This window comes from Nelusetta ayraudi, unplaced genomic scaffold, assembly GCF_046127955.1.
Source record: "Nelusetta ayraudi isolate G7.1 ecotype Tasmania unplaced genomic scaffold, CSIRO-AGI_Nayr_v1 ptg000026l, whole genome shotgun sequence".
Taxonomy (NCBI): domain Eukaryota; kingdom Metazoa; phylum Chordata; class Actinopteri; order Tetraodontiformes; family Monacanthidae; genus Nelusetta; species Nelusetta ayraudi.
The window spans coordinates 8,511,096-8,532,370 of record NW_027466076.1 but is presented as its reverse complement, the minus strand read 5'-3'; the positions used below and the strand labels follow the sequence as shown (position 1 = coordinate 8,532,370).

Sequence of the window (21,275 nt, the reverse complement as noted above, 5' to 3'; positions counted from 1 at the left end):
TACCTATCTTACACCTTGAGAAAAGGTGCAATTTTAAACCAAACCTTGATTTTTCACTGACATGGCCAAGAGTTTGTGCTCTGTAAAAAGGGGGAAACTTCAGTCTCCTAGGTGCAAATCCCTGCACTGGTATCGCTCAGTGAAGATGTGCTGACTTGCCACAGTGATGTCATTTATAATTTATGGAGTTTTCAACCACATCAGTAGGTAGCATTCCAATGGAAAAATAAATATGACCTTTCTGGAAAGAATGGTTGGCAATGTCAGAGAGGAAGACCAAAAACAAGCAAGTCAGGTAACAGTGAGAGAAACATCAAAATGGCGGATACGGTTGGCACCAAGAATGACGTGTGGTCGAACAATGTTCACGTGCAGCAGAATGCCACGTTCGTGAAAATATGAAAAAACAAACAAAACAAAAAGACAGCATGATTTGTGTTAGTAAACAAAACTGTGAAGGTGTTATGTTATGTTCCTTGCTGACGGATGACTGCGGAGAGCCATTCTCGGGGAGACGCGGGCTAGTCGCAGTTATTGAGACGATACAGTCTCACTGGAGTGGTGCGTGCAGATGCGACGTGGCAAAAAAAAAAAAAAAAAAGACGAGTGAGTGTTTGCGAGAGTCACAATGGCCAGAAACAAAACGAAGTGCGGCGCTCAAGAGTTTCGCTCGCTGGCGTGTCGAGGCGGAGGATGCGCGCCGGATGAGACGAACAGATGCTTCAATTACTGCTCGTAACTCACATTAATCGAGAGCAGATGGCGACGACGCGAGCGGCGGCGGCGGCGGAGGGGGAGAGAGAGAGGGAAAGGGAGAGACGGAGACGAAGAGGGCGGTCGGGTGCGAGGGGGGGGGGGGGGTGCGGGGGACGGCGTGGAGCGGAGCCTGATGGAGATTGATGTCTTTGCGAACACGAGGAGGGGAAGCTCCGCTCTCCATTCAGCGTGTGACGAAGACTATTTGGCATTTTAGACGTAGCTACCGTTCGAAAGTTTTTGGTGACCTGCTCAGTCCAGCTTTGAACTCCATTCTCACCAGTTTTGTGATCTCGAACGCTCTGCATGCATTATGAGTGCACAAAAATAATATATCTGAGACGAGTATGGGAACATTTTAGTGTTGAACGAAAACCACTTCCAATGTCTGATTGGAGAATTCCAACTGTGCAAGCTTCTGTGTGAACACTAAAAGTAGGCTGTTTTAACGAGGCTAAAATATAAACCGTAATGCCTTGTTTGCTCTTGTATGGTTTAGCACACGCAACTAAGTGATTCAACTATTATATGAAGCTTTGGTTTCGAAAAGTTTACGTCTTTTAAAACACATTTCAAACGTCATCTCAAAAAACACGTCGAACAAACAGAGTAATGAGGGGGAAAGAGACAGGCAAACAAATAAAACAAACAAAACACAACAACAAAAACAACAATACAAACAACAAAAACAACACAGACTAAAGAGCAAATTAAATCAAATCAGTCCATGGTCACAGTTCATCCTTTTGAGTGAGCATGTCGAGTCTCATGATGATATAGTTGTGTCAAAGGTCCTAAGGTTCCCATGTCTTCTGGAAAACTTCCCCTTTACTGTTTAGGGTGCATGTGCGTTGTTCCAGTCTCAAAGTTTCATTTATGATTTGTTTAAACACATTAAATAATGGAGGTCTTTGGTGGTTCCAATGAAGCAGAATGGATTTCTTTCCTATGTAGGATATTATGTTAATCCTATGCGTGTGGTGTCCAGTGTCTTGTCCAGTTCCTTACCAAAGAGGTACCGTATCGGTGTAATGTCCAGCAGGGGTTTCCCCAACCTTAACAGTCCGATCATGTACATCTTCTCGCAACTTTAAAGAATTCAACTTTTGTAACGATGGCTGCATATTGCACACTTAATATTCAGTCTTTGAAGCTTGTTATAATGGGGTTCAATGCAGAAATTAGTCAGTGACCCCAACGTTTAGGTTAAACAACAGCCATTAAAGCCCCAACTTCCCATCACAGTCAGGTGGGAAACTCGAAGGAAGGGGGTCTGAGCTCAGCCGTTGTCAGACCTCATTTTGCTTAATCAATACGCCACTTATCCCGCAGCAGGCGCTAGAACGACACGCTGCGTGAGTAGTGAGCCTCGCGCCGTACACCTCGAAGGGTGGGATCATTATTTAAGACCCTGAGAGCGTCCGGGGAGTCATTAAAAAGCAGCAATCTGTATTGTGAGGACGCCGTTCGGCAGACGTGAACGCACCTTGTTACCGGTGGAGAAAGTATGATCAAACCCGGCGAATTGAAACAAGGAGATCTCGCAGGTGGGGAATTAGCAGCCCTCTCGTCTCGCAGGGGCGAGCGACTCAAACAAGTTCTCCTGGCAGACTAATCAGACTAAGCGAAATCACTCCGGTGGGGAAGAGACAAGTGGAACCGTGATGCAACGCAAAGACAAAACGAGTGCTTTGTCGCAGCAGTCGTTTTACACACGGTGAAATTAATTTTCAAAGGACCAGTACATAGAATTCAATAATGGCAAGAAAGCACATTGCAAGTAACCCCTGTTCACTGATGAGCCAATTCATCTCACTTCTTTCTTGCACTAGCTGTGATGTCAGGGGGAAAGATCGCAAGAACGCCCAACAGATCGATGCATAAAAGTCCAATATGACCACCCACATGGGCTACGAGTGGACCCTTTATAAAGTGTAAACAGTAATAACAACACAACAGCTATTAATAGCTACTCTTTGTGACTTTATCTAACTAAAGACATACTCTTCTGAAATCAATTTTATCCGACAGTTCGCTTTGAAGGCCCAGTGTGTTGACTCTTTACTGGTCAAATACCAAGGAAATTTGCACATTCATGAAACATTCATGTTTTTTTATTTTTCACAATTTGTTTCTCCAGCAAGGATTGTCACAGCGCACCCCTGAGTTCACTTGTTATTTGGTTCGATTCCCAAATTCAAACCAGGAGGAAGCCAATGAGCAAGAAAGGGTTATCAATCATGAAGGACTGCCGAGGTGAAAAATAAACATCTGAAAATGCTGGGAGACACATGAGACGTTTAACTGATCTACCCAAACATGACAATAATCTCAAAATACTCTATTACAGATACAAGTGCACTATTTGGAATAACAGCCACATGCACACACACACACACACCCACACACACACACACACACACACACACGTGCACGCCAACTGTCCTGCTTAATGTCCATGAATATTCATAATGGTTTCACTGGGACACTGGCTAAGGAGCAATAATTGAGTTGGAGTGGCCATAACTGCTGTTTCCACTGGGACCAATAAAGATGTTACACAGCCAGCTGTTGGCTGGCACGCGTGGTTTGGTTGCACAAACCAGTCCAGTGTTCTGGGTTATAGACATATTTTGGGGGAACACACAAGTTTTTGGTTGACTTCAAATCCTTTTGTTCATCAGTGGATGAAGAGACCTTCAGTGCACACTTCTTCTTCTTCTTCTTCTTCTTCTTCTTCTTCTGCGTGCAGGTGTGAGCGTCGGAGTACCTGTAAATGCTGACAGACAACCGTGAGTCGTAGACCAGTGAAGCCATCCTACCGACCAGGAATCGCTGATGTAACCAGACAACAACAGCAACCTGAGAGCAAAGCTGAAGCCTCCCAGAAGTCTTTAAGAAAACACAGCGTCCCAACAAAGACGGAAATATTTATGAGCACTGGAGCGCCGTCGCACTTTAAGTGAAGCAAAAATAAGAGCCTGTCTTGTTGTGCCTTCCACTGCACAGTCCCAACAGCACAACTCACCATGTAGTCAACATGCACACGGTCCCAGGTTACGTCTTTCTCAAATCATTGCAGAACCATCATAAAGGCCAATCCGTTGGGGGTGAAATCAGTCGGTGCATGTGTGGCTAACAGCTACGGTGTTCGGTCATTTTGTACCCAATGAAAGTGAAAACGATCTCACTGCTATTATTTTGGCCGACTTAACTGCAGACAGTAAACGGCATTGGTGACATTTCAGGAGAAAATGCGATCAATGTGCCACTTAGCGAGCTAGGACGTACTAGCTAACACGCTACTCGTGCCACATCAGCAGTCGTTGTGCTCATTTGGAAGTGTGCCCAAGGGTCCCTTGGTCCAGATGAGACTTTTTGACTGATACACTTGGATTACCGCTCAGCGTAAACCTCACGTATGTGACTGGGGACACACTGAGGTGAAGTTGGACTCGCCCGACTAATCACCTCAAACTGAGCAACGGCTGAGCTCCGTTTGTTTTGACGTGTCGCAACTTCTTGACTTGGTTTCCACACTTAAAGGAACCGGAGACATTGCTGAGTGCTGAAGGGAACGCCGCTGTGGCCCTGCTCGCTGACCATCAAATGTCAGCAAACAGCGGGTAGCTGTTTGAATAAATAATAATAATAAGTGTCTAAACAAATAGAAGTGTAACACTGAGAGCCTGAGAGCCAATTTATAAAGCAGTATTTTATTGTGCTTATCAGTTATATTGGCTTTTTTTTCGTGACTCCTTGTGGCCATTAATCAAAAAGAGCTTGGACGAGAGCAGACAGATAGGCTAGAGCTGGCTGGAGTAATGAGTTGTAAAATATGTGATATTTAAGGTGCAAGCCTGCTGCTGGTTACAAAAATACGGGGCGGTTAATTTGCTATTTCGGTCAGGGCCACTGGATCAAAGCAACAGCGTTAATGATGTTTAAGCGTACGTCAACAAGGCGAGGGCCAGACTATGGAGAGCGTTTTTCAATATGCCTTTGATATCTGATGTCTGGAGGTCAACACAGAGAGCCAGCTGACGCATCGTTCTCGTTTTATCTGCTCTTCAGGACCCTCACTTCTCCACAGCTGTTCAAACACCACAACGTGGGATTCAAACCTGCACTTGACGTCGTCCTCTGCTAAAATAGGAGCCTCCTTTTGCAAAGAGACAACGAGACCTGGACTGAAATTATTCCCGCTTGCATCATCGTGAACAATATCCTGTCCGGGGACCACACACCAGACGACGGTCAAATCCAATACAAATCCAAGACATAGTAAATGCCACTAACCTGTTAGCTAACTTCCGTGAAGGGATCAGACTCCACCTTTTACTTCTTTCAACATTTCTCAGAAAACGCAGATTGTGACGTCACCCGGGGCAGAGATACCTTTCCTCAAGTTGCGACCGACTTCCTCAGTGTTTGCTCCACCTCCTCCTCCATTGAGACCGTCTTTTTTTCCGCCTCTTTCCAAAACGTGGAAGGCCCACTGAGGCATCACTTTTAGCAGGAAGCTAATTGGACGCAGACGCCAGCTTGAAACGGTCTCGTGTGCGGCCACCATCAGACGGCTCGAGTCTTGGTTGTAGGCTGAATTACAGCAGCCTGCGAACCCTAAATTAGAGAAGGCATTTTCACTGCCTCGCACACACACACGCAATTCAATTCGCTAACCTCAACACACAGGGTTTCTATTCTCTTCTCTCAGTCCGTTTTCTGTACACCCTGAGTCATTCCATCTGCAATATCTAATGTAAACAAAGAAAACATCAACCTTGATCCATTCGACACACTTTCACACGCTCACAGGAGTGCCGGGCTCCGGCGAGAGAAGCGTGCCTAATTGGAAAGTGGGGAATATAAGGAGGACAAGTGGCCTTCTGATCGTGTTAACTGCAGTACAGCAGAGTGGCTTTGGCTCCCTCGCGTCGGGTAATTAGGCTGTCACTCAACCGGCGGCAGCCATATTTATGTGTGCGTGCTCCTTGGCGGCGAGCAGACCGATGGTAAGATTGCCTCGGCGACCCTTGACCGCCAAGGAGCAAATATACCTGGCGGGGGGAAAAATGAGCGCCGGGCCCTTGCGAAGGGCTCAGATTAATAGAGGGTCGGAGCAGACGGAGGGCGGGTGATAATGGAGAGGTGGTAAAATGAGATATAAAGGTTGCACGGAGCGGTGGGAGAGATTCCATCATAGCTGTGTCAACAGGGAGAGTCCCTGATGATTCAAATATGGCCTGTATCAATTATGATGAATATTAATAGATGATAAACACAGAGGAGTAAACCGTGGTAAAAATGAAAAGCATTTGGAAAGAACAATAAACAAAGGAATGAATTGATTGTAATAATTACCCCAATGGCATTTTATTTATACATATTCTTTGTGAGCCATGTCAGAGAAAATAACATTTTGTTTCATTCCAATTCTATTGATTACCAGATCGAATGTCGACCAGATTCCTCGGTAATTGCATCCGTCTTTGCCTCACGCGGCCCAAAGGTTAAAACCACCAGCTCGCCATCACTTGAGGCTGAGGCAGAATTTCCCGAGATCGGCACCAGCTTCCACTTCCAACAGCGACCGAAACAAAATTGAGGACTACGCTGGACATAAAAAACACAGCTCGGGTGTCATTTCCTCCGATTACTCCTTAATGGGACCGTCTCGTTGCAGAGGAACAACCTCAGTGATTCAGAGTGATGGGGGGGCCCTGTATTTTTGATGCACCTTCTATTTGTTTTTATGGCGGTCCTATCGTTTTATTTCCTCGGATTTCTCCCACATTCCCCTTGGGGGCCGGTCTGAGGAAAAGCCGTCTTCAATGTAACCAGTTGAGTGGCACAAAAACCCACAAACTGGTTCAGTTGGGCTTGTTGGTGAGATGTTTTAATGCATGTGTCACCCTTAGCCATGATTTTTTTTTTGAAGTGGGGGATTAGCAGTAAAAACGAATTATTAGGCAAAATGAAATAAAACTGACTGGATAATGACAGATTATAAAAAACAACCAGGTCAGAGTGGTTTAACGGTGCCACCAATGTGTTTCCCAAAGTGTTTCACTATCGGAATCGAAGCCAAATCATCCGAGAGAGACCGGATTACTGGTGGGAAGAGGAACTAACCCACTCACAGACGAACACGGACCACTAATGACTCCCCACTAAGGTAATTAGACCCTCGCTCTCTGCGTGTTGCATGTTGTGTTGCATGGGAAGTGATAATTCACCAAGCGGCCAACACCTACATGAGCGACTCGTATTACACTCGGCATCTGGGAGACTCGCGGCTCAGCTGTTTCAGCCATGTTGCCGCAAAACACGGCGTTGTTTTTCATGTTAGACGCACATTTACTTCCTGATTGACGTCTCTTTCGAAAAGTCGCAAAACTGAGATGATGGATCCAGCACATGGGTGCATCACCACTTTGCAACCCGGCACATGCAGGTGAGACAACTTCCTCTTCCAGTGAAACTTCGCTGAACCCCTCTCAGCAGATTGTCACAGCACGGCAGCCAGGACGAGCGCGTGCCGACTCTCCTGACGTGTCTCGATTTACAAAGTGTTATCTTTTTGGAAATCTGAGCCCCAGAACAAAGCGTGGGGGAGGTGTGGGAGATCGGACAGAGACGGATCCTACAGGACCGACAGAACAGAAGTTACAGTTACGACAACAAGCAAGTGGAACAAGTGGCGTAGGCAGGAATTGTATAATTGGGTGGGCCGGAACAAAACCGGACCCAAGTAGATTCAATTAAAATTGAAACACAGACCAACTGAGGGAACCCACCACGGACTGTATTAAAAGATGGGCAGAGCTTCAGGTTTCAAAAAGGAGGCAGACGCAGAGGTTCCAAAAATTTGCATTCCATCGTCTGGACAGTAGGAACCGCCAAGATTGGTTGCAAAAAGACTGAGACCTAAATTCATACCGTTATAAACTGGTCCAAATTATTTGTTAGTCTAAACTGATGGAAAAAAAATCTATTGACCATTTTGTCCGATTTAGTCTTATTCTGAGTGGAAATGGCTGTAAAGTTGCAGGCGTGGCAAGTTTAGTTTAGTTAAGTTTAGCAGTCAACTTTAGTCAGCTTTACTGGGGTGTTGGGGGCTCGCGCTCCAATCATTGCCCACCTCCGGGGCCACCCACACATCCAAATGTGGAAACTTCCAGCTTTTCGCCAAACCAGTGCGTGAGGTCATGCCGACTCCGTCCATCTTTGCGTACAGTCAACGGAACCGAGTGATTTACAATGCTGTGCGTTGCAAAGACAACGTCTGCAACACACTGCCAACACAAAAAGAGAGAAAAAGAAAATCGAACAGACGTCACTGCAAAGCCCTCCGAGAGACGGCCTGACTGCGGAACCCTCGGTGAGCGTTTTCCACCTCTTCAGTCAGCACTTTCATATTGTGAAGTGACTTCCAGATCTTCTCCTCCTTCCTGCCCAAGTTCCCCAGACACTTTTCCACTCTCGACCCAATTGGTCTTTTTGGGAAAGTGTGACATTTGCGCCTCCCCGCTGCTGCCTCGCTGAGCCAAAGCAGCGAGCGGAGCAGGCAGCGTGCGCGCGCGCACACGCGCACACACACACACACACACACACACACACACACAGAGACAAGCAGACAGCAGCCAGATATTGTGTATCAGAATTAAATCATGTGTTTAGTGGTTTCCTCAGCTTAATACATGGGTTACTAAGTACAACCTTCTGCTTTGCTGACAACAAGGCAATGACTTTCTATACACACCACGTCTGTCAGTCAAATGTACAACAGTCCTCTTGTCTCTTGTCCTCCTTAAACTGCTGCTTTGGTTATTTTACTACTGTTTCAAAAAGTCCAGCAGTTCTCTGGACAACAAATTAAAACACAGTCATAACTTGTCACACGTCTTTCCGCTATACGATTTTTATTTACATTTTTTTAAATCGTCACCGCTTTAATCTTTTCACGGAAAAGTGAAACGATACCCTGACGCACGGTGAAACTACGCAAACACATGCTAATTGGGTCGGCTCCAAGGATACTTTCGGGGGCAACTTTCACCACCTCGGCTGCTAATCACGCGGACACGCGATCCCCGCCTCCGCTCTGTTAGTGCCATTACGGTGCGGCCGTTGCCTTTCCGTGGTACTCCTCTCTCTCGCTCTCCGTTATGGAACAGAAACTTTAGAGGCAGCCCTGATCAAAAGCGCAGCTCCGGAGACGCGTTCAGCTCGCTGGAACCTCCGGGTTCGGCTTGACGTACGCATGTCTCTGACGTGCCTGTGTGTGCAGAGTGATCGGCGGGACGGGAGATCAGAGACGCGAGACGAGACGCGCAACACAGGCCGCAAGTGGGGGAAGCGCGTGTTTGAGTTAATGTTGAAAGGCGACGCTGGGTTTTGGCTTCGTGCGGAGCTCTTCCGAAAGCTTTACCGGATCTTTACTTTTCAACCAGGACTCTCTTGGAGTAGCCTTATTGAGAATATATGAAGAGTATGTGTTCATACTCAAACATATTTAGCCCGCTGTGTGCAGCCTCCTGCAAAAATTCCCAGTTTTTGGGGATTGTTGAAACCGAGGTTTTGTTTGACAAAGAGTGAAGGGAGGAAGGAGCGGACATCTGGCTGGAGAGGAGCGGCATCACCTGGTCATCAGTGCCCTCTGTGACATCACAAAGGGCGGACCACCATGCATATACAGCCTTGCTTCTTGATGTTAAAAGACAGACGGACCACTCTGGTGTCTTAAAACGATTGACTAAAATGATCAAATGAATAATGACGACGAGGTCCACTGGTTTGCCCAACATTCCAGCTCCTCTGATCCATAAACATGAAATAGCGAATGAGCGTTCGGCGCAAAACTATCTGTTAATTACACGTGACACACACACACACACACACACCTATCAGGAGGTGTTGCACCAACACAAATAATGAGTTTGCCTTATCTGCCATGACAGCGACACACAGCTCATTTAAATAAGCCAATCAACAGGAGTACGTGTTCTTTGTCTGCCCTCCTCCACACTAAATGGTTAAACCTCATTTGTTTTTTTAAATATATTATTTATTATTTCTTTAAATTTCCATAAGCCATTCAGGCACGCACGGACATGCATACAACCATTTCCCATATGACGCTTTTTCCAAACCCCGAGGTTTAATCACACTAACAATAAAGTGCACGTAAAGTGGGGAAAAGCAATTAAAAAGCAGGTAGTTCCGAGTTTATATCGACTAATGCTGGGAAAATGCTGCATCAAAATGACAGAGCCAAAGCTGAACCGAAAATATTTGACACGACAGGATGTTGGAGAACTTAAAGGAGACACGCAAAATTGAGCTTATTAGACAATTTTTTTTCCCGCCACGTATAAAACCAGCAGCGTCACGGCATCCGGAGTAGGAAGTGATGTCCCACGCCCTCTGGGCCACGCCCCTTGTGTCCTGGGTGGGCGGCCTGCACAACAATCTTAATACATGCAAATCTTTCTACCTGCTGCTCTAAAAACCAAGTCAATACCCTGCGAGTAGCAGCAAAACCCCTCTCGGTGCGAATGATAGCGTTATGATGATGCAATGCACCCCCCGCCCCCACTCCCCTTCCCCTGCCCTTGAAAAAAGTTGAGTAAAAGCTCCGCTTGTGCCGAACACAAAGACATCTTTAAAACACTTTAGCAGACAAAGGGAGTGTTTGCAGACGGATGAAGTGCGGCTGAGGTGACGCCCCTTCTGTTCCGGTTCGGTAGGTGTCGGCTGCGGAGGAGGCTTGCGAGCTGACGCGCGGCGCCGCCGCCGCCGGCTCCGACCCGAAGACTGAGCAGCGAGAAAACGGGAGTGTAACAGGAGGAGGTGGCGAGATGGGCGGCGGCCGTGCATCATCGGCTTTTCGCCTGTTTTCCGCTTATGTGCATAGAAAGGAAGACAAATGTTTCGTAGGCGCCGCTCCGGGGGAGCCATAAAAGGAGGGAGGAAGGGAGGGAGAGCGAGGGAGGGAGTGGGGGAGCTGCTGCGGCAGGAGGAGAGAGGGCGAACGGGGATAATATCAACCATGGGACAGATTAGGGTTCCATCGCAGACACTTTCCCCTCAGACAGACGCGCTGATAGGCGTGAAATAAGCAGAGGAGGGATATCAAGAGGAGGAAGAGATGGGCAGATAGAGAGAAAGGAGGAGCGGAGTGAGACGTCCGGAGGCCGCCGGGCTGGGAGGGAGGTGAGGGATGGAGGGGGTGGGGTGTGCAGCTCTCTCGACTAGACAAGCTCCTGGGGTACAGTTGTCTTCTCAGCCCACCGGGACGATGCGCCGGGAAGGTCTCGTTTTGGTCACCTTGCAGGGAACTCCTGTGAGCACCATTCCGTTTCTGTATGCAAAACTCATAACGAGGCGGAGAGGCACAAGGACGAGTCGGATGGATTGCTGCCTGTTGTATGCTGAACACACACTGCTCACTTTTGGGGTTTTTCCTTGCGCTTGATACTGTACACTTGCCTGCTGCCAAGTCTGTTACCTTCAGCCTTAGAGTGTCCACTGCGCTTTGACTCTAGGGGTGAACAGTGTTGGCGAGTAATCTATTACCAAGTAATCCACAACTGTAATTAAACTACTTTTTTTTAGTAACAGAGTAATGTAACGGGATTACTGTGGCAAAACTGGTAATTATATCATAATTGCTTTATCAGGTCACGATTCCGTGACTTTTCCAAAATATTTTACAAGCTAAAAGTGTCTCATCCACAAAATGTCTGAAATTCAGAAAAACAACCGAAAACAACGATGTCGCAGATTGATGAACGCCACGGATATGCAACCACGCACCAAAACAAGCATGGCAGCGACAATGGAAAAAACAGCAATTGCGTTTGACAGCTGGAAACACAAACATTATTTTGAGTTCATCTCGTCTAAATCAGAGAATGTTGTGGTTCGTTGTGCGAAAACTTCGAAAATATCCACGTCGAACCTCATACTCGTACTCTGCACAGTAGAGACGTTTTCACAAGTGTGCTTCTAATTATTTCAACAATATGGCCTGTGCAGAAGGCACCAGCGCTGTACATGAGTTTGTTCTGTAAAATGTGCAGTCTGCGTTCAGAGAGCGAACATTCATTCATGTTAAGAGGACAGAGGCAATATTTGGAATTGCAAAATTTGCACTTTAATAAAGTTCATTCCAAAGCACTGAGCAACTGTTACGTGATCTTTTTTTAACTAAGGTAATTAGTAATGTATTGCTTATGAAAGAAAGTAGTTAAATAAGTAATTGGATTACTCTTTTTTAAAGGAGTAATCAGTAATCAGTAGTTGGATTAGTTTTATGGGGTAATCCCAACAACACTGGGCAGTTTCCCATTCTTGTTTGTAGAATGTCGCCCGCTGAGAGGGGGATCTTTAAAAATTCAAACAATGCTTTGGTTTTGACTTAAGTGTTGCTTGAGAACTTTTTTTCTCTCGGACGGTCAACATGGCTTCAATTCTTATTTTTCCAGGCAAACGGAATTGCAGAATTCCTAAAATGCAAAAGTGCACACAGAAGAATTCCCAGATGTCTTCCAGGGTTTCAAACATCAAGAAGTCTCAGCAATAATCCTGTTCTGTTGTAGATCTGATGTCCGTCCCTGGAGAACATCACAGCTGTGGCTCCAACATTTCAAAATTAAAGCGCAAAAACAGCCCCAGAAGTCACTCCGGAGTGGCGTGTTATTATGAAAAACTAGTCCCACATTGTTTCCCGACACAATGCGTCACTGAGGTCTCTGACCTGCACGCTGCCCTTTAGCGTCGTAAAGAGCGTGGCAGAAATAAGGCCCAACATGATTAAAAACAGAGACTTACCTCTGTAATGCCACAGCCCTGTCCACCCAGTACAAAAAAAAAGACCACTATTGAAGGAGAGGATCATGTTTGTCGCAGTGTTTCCCCCCACCCCGGGCTTCTATCATCACGCCACGCCTAATGGCTCTTAAGAGTACATAAAGAGCAGCCCGCGGTGCATCCTCACCACCGGATTATACAGAATGTGCCCATTATTTTGGCGGACACATGCAAACAATGTTTATCCTCCAGTGGAGACGGGCTCTTGTCGCCAGGCTGAGGAGTCTTTCAGCCAGAGGCAGAAGTGTGGCCTTAAGCGGCTTAGCTGCATCGTAAGTAAACACATTACAGCGAGCGCCATCGCCAGTCTGACCGCGTGGAAATATGAAATGCTTCTCAGGCTCCTGTCGGGTAAATAGAAAGTCCCCAGAGGGGAGGGGGGGAGAGGCAGAGAAACTTCTTGGGAGCTGCTGCTGCTGCTGCTGCTGCTGCTGCTGCTGCTGCTGCTGCTGCTGCTGCTGAGTCTCTGAAACAAGTATGAACTCATTGTTTCCGGGAGTGACATCCTCAAGCTAGCAAGTCCACTGACACAAGGAGACACACAGAGCTGCTCAAATGAGGCTGAGATTAACATAGGCTGAATAAGTCATGGAACATGTGCGTAACTAGCAAAATCAATTAGTAGATACATATAAAATTAGGTGCAATTTTGAATTATTGAAAAAAAAACAACAACTCATCTTTAATATATAAAAATCATACATACATGTTTTTTTTAGCCTCCTGGATTTTACCAGCATATCTTGAGCATTTTCAGGGCGAACTGATTTCCTTTTTTTTTTCTCTCTGAGAAATCACTCCTCCTGCAACGTTTCGCTGAACACCTTGCAGGAAATACCTGTCTCGTTAGCAACGCTAACAGGCGCTAAAGCTGCAGCCAAAGATAATTAGCAGCCAGGACAACAACCTTACAGCAGTTGGCAGCAACGCAGCTGACCTACATTCTTATTTTTTTCTTTTTTTTTTTGGGGGGGGGGGGGGCTGCTTCCAACATATGAGACAAACCACGCCGTTAACCAACTTCTCCGGCCGTGTCTTTGGGCCGCTCGTGGGGATGTAACCAACTTGTTGACGCCGTAAACAGCATGAATAAATGATGTGAAAAATGCCACAGCACTGCCGAGCAGCAGCGAGTTTAAATTCAAATTACACCATATATGTGGTAGTTGTGAGCTATGTTTGCGTATCTGTATACATTTGCAATATGTACTGTACATGTATAGCTAAGATGTGAGTGTTGTGAGCTACAGTGGGTTCGGAAAGTATTCAGACCCCCTTACATTTTTCACTCTTTGTCATATTGCAGCCATTTGCTAAAATCAATTCATTTCATTTTTTTTCCTCGTTCAAGCACACACAGCACCCAACATTGTCAGAAAAACACAAATTTTGGCAGACTTATTACAAAATAAACTCTGAAATATCACATGGTCATCAGTATTCAGCTGTCACACTTGTATATCTAACTCAGGTGCTGTCCATTTCTTCTGATTAATTGATTTTAGCACACAGCTGCACCATGACAAAGAGTGAAAAATTGAAGGGCGTCTCAACCTACTATACCCCTATGCCCATATAGCACACAACTACCACATCCCTTCCTTGTCTCTCTTTTCTATACTTCTGTGCACTTCTCCTCTCCTTCTATACACTAAGCTTCCACTGGCCTGTTTGAGTGTGAACCAGTCCTCTGGCCAGATAAAAGAGGCACCAGTGCCTTCTTATGGAGAGTACTGGTCCCAAAGCGACTACTTCTCATTCTAAAAAATTTGTATTCCAGTTCCTCTCACTCCCAGATCCTCCCATATCGTTCCGTTCCTCCAAGTTGCTTCTTGTTCTGCCTTTAATTGAACCGAATTGAACTTTCAAAGATAAGACGGCCCAGAGGGAAAACGCTTGTGCCAGCAAAACGTTTGAATGAGAACGGCCTCCGCGAGTGTTTTTACCGCTCATGTGACGTCTTTACGCGTCGCACACAGCGCTGAGCAGCGAGGGAGTATCGATTCTTTGGCATCTCGCACAATTCAAAGCAACACATCGCAGCTCCACAAGATGCTCAGACGCTAGAAAATACCAGCCCGGAGACCAGAGCGTGGGGTCTCCTCCCACATCTGAGGCTTCAAAATAAAAGCACCCCCCGACTCCCTGCTAAGAACCCTTTAACTGCTTTAAATATTCATCCTTCCAACTACATTCAGAGTGGCGACTCCACAATTTCCAAAGCCTTCGGGAGGCTGTTAAGAGACGCCGCGGATAAAAAACTGCAGCCGCATAAAAACACAAGCGCATGCGTGCAGCGCAAGCGGTCCGCCGAGCCTCTTTTGAAGCTTTTCGTCACCCTGCGAGGACCCTCAGGCAACACGCGCAGAGCGAGATGTCAGGTCAGCGTGGAGCCACAGACGGGAGCCGTCATTAATTCGAGCATTAACTCCACAAAGTTGACCTTTTCGTGTTTGAGTTCAAGCCCTTTGTGTAATTTGGAACGAAGCAGTCATCTTGTTTCCAAAAATAATCCGACAGTAAACGCGTTAACTCTGCTTTGTCAACAATAGAATGCTTGTCTATAGCCAGTCAACCCCTTTAGAAACGAGGAAAGTCCATCCTCTTACTGCTTCGCTCCACTTTTTAGAAAGTGGCTGAAGACATAGTACTGGAAATCAGCCGTCTGTGATGTCACACAAAGGACTGAACCGGAACAGATCTGCAGATCAGCCATCCTTTCGCAACTTCAAGGTCCAAAATCATCTCTAACTTTAACTACTGTTAAAGCTAAACATGCTCTGCCTCCTGCCCAAATAAACATCTCAAAATGGACCTAAGACGGGAAAGCTTTTTCTTTAACCTCTGTGAGGATTCCCATGTTCCGTTTATGGACAGGAACTGTTGCTTAAAAATTTCCATCTGAATTTTTTTTTATCATAAAACACATAAATGACATGCCAACCATTTTTGTTTGTTTGTTTGTTTTTTTAAAAACTGAATCGACATAGTGATGCACAATCCCTAATACCTGGTAAATAGGCCAGCGCAGAGAACAAAAGACGCTTGGAAGCTACAGTGGCTGATGCACGCCAGGATGATCCTGGCCGGCCAAGCCAGCCAATCAGCCAGCCAATCAGCCAGCCAATCAGTTAGCCATCCCGCCAAAAAAAAAACAACGCCTGGGCCACATACAAGTACTGTCAGAGGGGTTTAAGAAGAGTCACATAGAGTGGTGTTAGCGCAACTGTTTGCTGATGCCTCATCATAATGTTTCATAGTCTCTTTGTAAAATCAAAAGGCCCAACCACATCCAGGCCTACAGTAGATAAATAAATAATACCTTATTACAAGGGGACCTGCCCTCCTCATGTCAATAGAAATGTTTTTATAAGCTTATATCAGACCAGTGGACGCCAAGAAACAGCACAAACTGACACTTTCAGATCCTCGTTCCATGTCGATGAATATTCTTATGTCCATTACAAACCAGATTACAACGACAACGCTTGGAAAAACAACAAGTAAAAAAAAAAAAAAAAAAAACTCCCTCAACACTGAGACAGCTACGGTATCGTTTGCAGAGGAACTCTGGTTCTTCTCCTCCTCTCATCACTTCCATTAGCAGCCGAGCAGCTGACAGTCAGGCCCGATCAGTTACCACAGTCCACTGGGAGCTCGCCTCGCGTTACAGCTTCATCCAGCACTTCAAGATCAGCGCTCGCGCTCCTTCCACAGGAAGTGTGTCACTGCCTCCCTGTGATCTCTGCGCCAGAAACAAATGTAGTTAGGCGTCAAAATCCCCGCTAACTCCAGGCCCCACCCGGCCAACGGAGGGGGTTCTCCAATATTGCCCTTCCGCAAAGCACACTTTCCGACGCAGTGAAAAGATGATGTGGTACTGACCAGCGGACAAACCATCGAGAGAATCATCACTGTTTAACTTGTGTCGTGTCTGAACAACACGAACATGACGAGATGTTCAGCAGCGGGCTGTTTAGGTCACCAGCTGCACTCTTGACAATACAACACAAATGTAAGCAGGTGGCTTAGAAAAATACAGTTCGTGTCTCAAAGGGATTTATTCCCAAAGGTTTTCACCTTGAGGACCAGAAGAATGATGGTGATCAAGGTGCTCACAATGCTAATGATCCATAATCTCAAAAAATGCTGATAGAAACAGGCAAGCGTTCAATGTAAAATGTATGAGAGGTGATTTATTAATAATAAAAAAGAACAAAGTATAAAAATATTTATATTCGCTAATGGCAGAATAAGGCTCTTGTCCTGAACCACCATGAACTTCAACTAGAACTGGGAGATTAGAAAGCAACAGATCTGATTTACTAAATGTAACATCATAGAGCTTTTTTTTTTATTATTATTATTTTTTAATATGGAAAGGAATCCTTGCGTCATAATTTCTACGCATGCTATTCTGACAACCGGTGACTCAGCGACCCAATTTTGGGTCCCCACCCTGAGTTTGGGCAACTCTGCTTTGACGGGAAATCTTCATCCCGTCAACTCTCGTTTCTACATGATGATGATCCTGCACAGACATGCTGCAGCAGTGTCTTTGTGGGACTCATATCGTCCCAGAAAGTGTCAAACTCAACACAAACAGCCCCCTGTTGCTCCGGAGCGCTGCCACGCACGCTTCCCGCACATGATCCCCGCAACTTTACAGCCAGACCCCCTCACTCACCTTCTTCCGGGGCTGCCATTTCATCATATTTGTCGTGCAGATGTGTGCAACATCAATGTGTCACGACAGCCGCCGCGCCGGTGCAGGTGGAGCCGCTCCGTTATAATCCGCTTCTCGTGACGGCGGGAGACTCCGCGCTCCGGTCACCCGCTCTGCGGAGGAGCATCATCGGTCTGAGGCGGCGGCGGCGGCGGCGGCTCCGGCAGCTCCGAGGAGTCCGTGGACCGATAGACGATCATCCAACTCCCGTCCCCTCCTCTCTCTCCCTTCTGTCTCACCCCGTATAACTCTATCTGCTCTCACTCTAATGCACCTCTCTCTCTCTCTCTCTCTCTCTCTCTCTCTCTCTCTCTCTCTCTCTCTCTCTCTCTCTCTCTCTCTTTCTCTCTCTCTCTCCTCTCTCTCTCTCTCTCTCTCTCTCTCTCTCTCTCTCTCTCTTTCTCTCTCTCTCTCTCTCTCTCTCTCTCTCTCTCTCTCTCTTCTCTCTCTCTCTCTCTCTCTCTCTCTCTCTCCTCTCTCTCTCTCTCTCTCTCTCTCTCTCTCTCTCTCTCACACACACGCACACACACAACAGAAACACACACACACACTTCGAGCGTTTGCAACTACTTGAAAATTGCGCAAAATGACAGAGCAACAAGAAATTACACCCGTGGCATTACGCGACTTTCTAAACCAAACAAAAAACATCCATCTCCCGCAAAAAAAAAAAAAAGATCTTATCCTTGCATGACGTGGCGTTTTTGGGCAACTAAATTAGCAAATTTTCAATCGAAACAGCTTGTCTGTGTTTACAAGTCAAATTATAGGTTAGAGGAAAAAATACATGCCTAGAAATACAGATTGACCTCTGTGAAGAAGAAAACAACAACAACATGAGGTGCTATTTGGGCTATAAAAAAGAAAGAAAGAAAAAAAAAAGAATAATTGCATTTACAGGTCACATGCTAGCTTGCTTATTTTCAAATAGAACTTGATACGAACAAACTCCAACATATTGCAAAAATGAGTCTTGAACGAGGCGTCGCTGCAGGCAATTCAAGAAGGGGCTCTCCCAAAAACTACAGTCAACTTCCCTGTTTCCGTCCACAGATCACATGATGCGCTTATCGTTCGAATATGGCACGGTGTGAAATCCTGTTGCATTGCATAGCTTCTCAAAAGAAACAACAACAGGAGGGTGATTCCGAGGACAAATACACAAAAGACCGTACCTCTATTTTCTGCAAAAAACATGTCCTATGAGATAGAGTGTGTTTAGAGAACAATCAAGGGAAAACACGGCTAACAGCTTTTAGCAACAAAGTCCCTCTGCTTCAGGTGCTCTGTGTTGATTCATTCCCAATCAGAGTTGTACTTTAGTGTCTCCCGAAGCAACTTTGGATCCTCGCAGCGTTGTGATGTTAGCACGGCAGTCCACATCACAGAGGTCCTCGTCTCCAAGGGCTGTGTGAACAGCACCAGAGCGAGCGACGTGATCCATGTGAGAACCCAACACCTCTCTAAAAAAAACGTTCCCGTGTGGACGGGACCTCTGTCTCTCCCTGTGCTCAGGGTGGCAGAGGGAGGCTTTGTGTGAAACCGGAGCTGAGGGCAATATTATTAGGGATCAGGGAAGTTGAGAGGGCGGGAGAAAGCGGGAAAGACCCCGGGATCCTCTGACCTCCGTGAAGAAAGCAAGACAAGAGCAGAGGAGGCGTTGATCAAAGGCTTACCAGGGACAATTTTCCTACAGGGGGCCTTTATTCCCAGCTAAATGAACTGCATTGAGGCGCACCAGCCGAGGGTTCTTGTGACGGCTTCCTCCGATCGATAGCAGAAATGAACTTCGCACAGTCACAGCGAGGGTAAATTGTTGTGAAGGATGGAGATCACTAACCTCAATTCCAATAATAGGATCACTCACACACACACACGCGCACACATCCGAGTGCAATGATTCAGAGGTGTCACTTCCGAATGCGCCTGTCAGTCATTTAACAAACAAAGCAAATCTCCTGGGGAAGGAAAGAAAAAACAAGGAGCGTGCGTGAATTACTTTGGGAGGAGAATTACAGCTTCCAGCTCTGCCAAGACTTTGATTATTAGCGGGGCTGTCGCTGCAAGGCGACGAGTCGCTCCCAGGTAACCAGGAAGCCTCTACTGTAAATGCCATCGCTGTGAAATAAGGCCCGAGCTGTGCAAATGGGAACATTACAGGCTTTTTTTTTTACGTGTATGTTTTGGTCCTGCGGCGTGGAGTTCTGCCCAGCTGGCGAGCACTGTTGTCTTTAGTGAGATACTGACTCGCCAGTTAAAGAAACAGGTTGAATTTTCCAACCCATACATTTTCAGAAGATCACACTGAAATACGGCTGACCGTAAAAAACAGAGATCAGATATCATGACAAACGAGCTTGTCAGCGTTACATAATCAATCCTGAATTGGACTTTTTTCCAATGTTTGCTGAAACACACCACAAAGACAATGGCAATACACTCACATCTTCTCCTTTACACGTTTCAAAGTTAAGCGTCAAACTGCTTCCACCACACGACTTTAGTGTGGAGTGCTTATCACACCACTGGAGACCTGCGGGGTCACCTGCCCGTGAGATGAGAGCACCGCGCAGCACCGCTCTCCTAAGACCACCGCACCTTTTGCTGGCCTGCCCCTAATTAGCCTCACGCCGGAAATGAAATGTGACACACTTGCTGGAAGACAACAGGGCAGAGAGATCAAGGCAGACAGCGGTGATGTAATATGGGCGTAACGTGTCGGGTTTACCGGAGGAGCGGGACAGATGGGTTTCTTTTTTTTTTCCTGGTCTCTGCACTGATGCCTCCTTTCATTGCGTATACTGGGATTCTCCAGTGCCTACACACCTGCCATCACATCATCATAAGGCTCATTAATTAGCCTCGCTCAAATATGATGATGCATTAAAATATGCATTGCGATGAAGGCAGTGATGCTTGTTCAACATAAATACGTACACAGGTTTATTTTGTCCAGATTAATTAATAGATTAATTAATTAATCTTTAAAAAAAAAAAAAAAAAAAGTGCTGGGCTGGGCTGTTACCTCTAACTGGCAGCAGAGCGATCTGATTGGTCCGTTTCGAAGAGACAGCCAAACTGTTGGTTGGTAAAAATGTGTTGGTTTGAACAGGTTTGCCCATTACAGACGTTTCTACACCATCTTCTCCAGAGGGATGAAATTAACTATATGTGTTCATGTCATTTCTGTTTATTTCGCTATATAAATAACCTGAGATTAATCATGTCTTCCATTGGTAACTCTCATGCCAGTAGGTGAATATGTGAAACAATGCAAATGCAAATCTTCATTGGTCAGCTGTTTAGTCTGTTTATTGTACAGGACAAGCTACATCACTTCAGTTTTTAGGCTATTCTAACACCTCCATCCATCCATCCATTCATCCATCAATCCTTCCATCCATCCATTTTCCAATACCTGCTTCTTCCCGAGCTCAGGGTCACGGAGATCCGCTGGAGCCTATCCCAGCTATCATAGGGCGAAGGCAGGGTGACACCCCGGACAAGTTGCCAGTTCATCACAGGGCCACATAGAGACAAACAACCATTGACACTCATACACACACCTATCCAGGCAATTTAGATTTTTCAGTTCACCTGACATGCATGCTTTTGGACTGTGGGAGGAAGCCGGAGAACCTGGAGAGAACCCACGCAGACACAGGTGAGAACATGCAAACTCCACACAGAAATGTCTCAGGCCCACGACCCTGAGCAGGGTGTTGCCAGACTCGGAATATTTCAAACGTACACTTCTACTACTTGACCAGAACGATTAAGGACATCCCAGCAGTGCAATTTGAGTGATCAAACTCTCCTTCTTGCCATTTCGGTCTCAAAACAGATGCTAGGTGACACTACATGCTACATGCTACATGCATCTCACCGGTGGTACGAGGTGCTCAACCATTGTGTT

General features: G+C 46.2%; 1 protein-coding gene across 2 annotated transcripts in view; it reads right to left on the bottom strand.

The window, feature by feature from the left end:
• Positions 1-21,275, bottom strand: part of ttc28 (tetratricopeptide repeat domain 28) — an 84,718-nt gene that overhangs the window by 42,040 nt on the left and 21,403 nt on the right. The window contains exon 1 of one of the 2 annotated variants that reach the window (XM_076029586.1): positions 17,321-17,510. The exons of the other annotated variant lie outside the window; for it this stretch is intronic. Coding sequence (XP_075885701.1) covers positions 17,321-17,347 — 27 coding nt within the window. The 5' untranslated portion in view covers positions 17,348-17,510. Of the gene's footprint in view, positions 1-17,320; positions 17,511-21,275 lie in introns of those variants that run through there. 2 annotated transcript variants of the gene reach the window in all.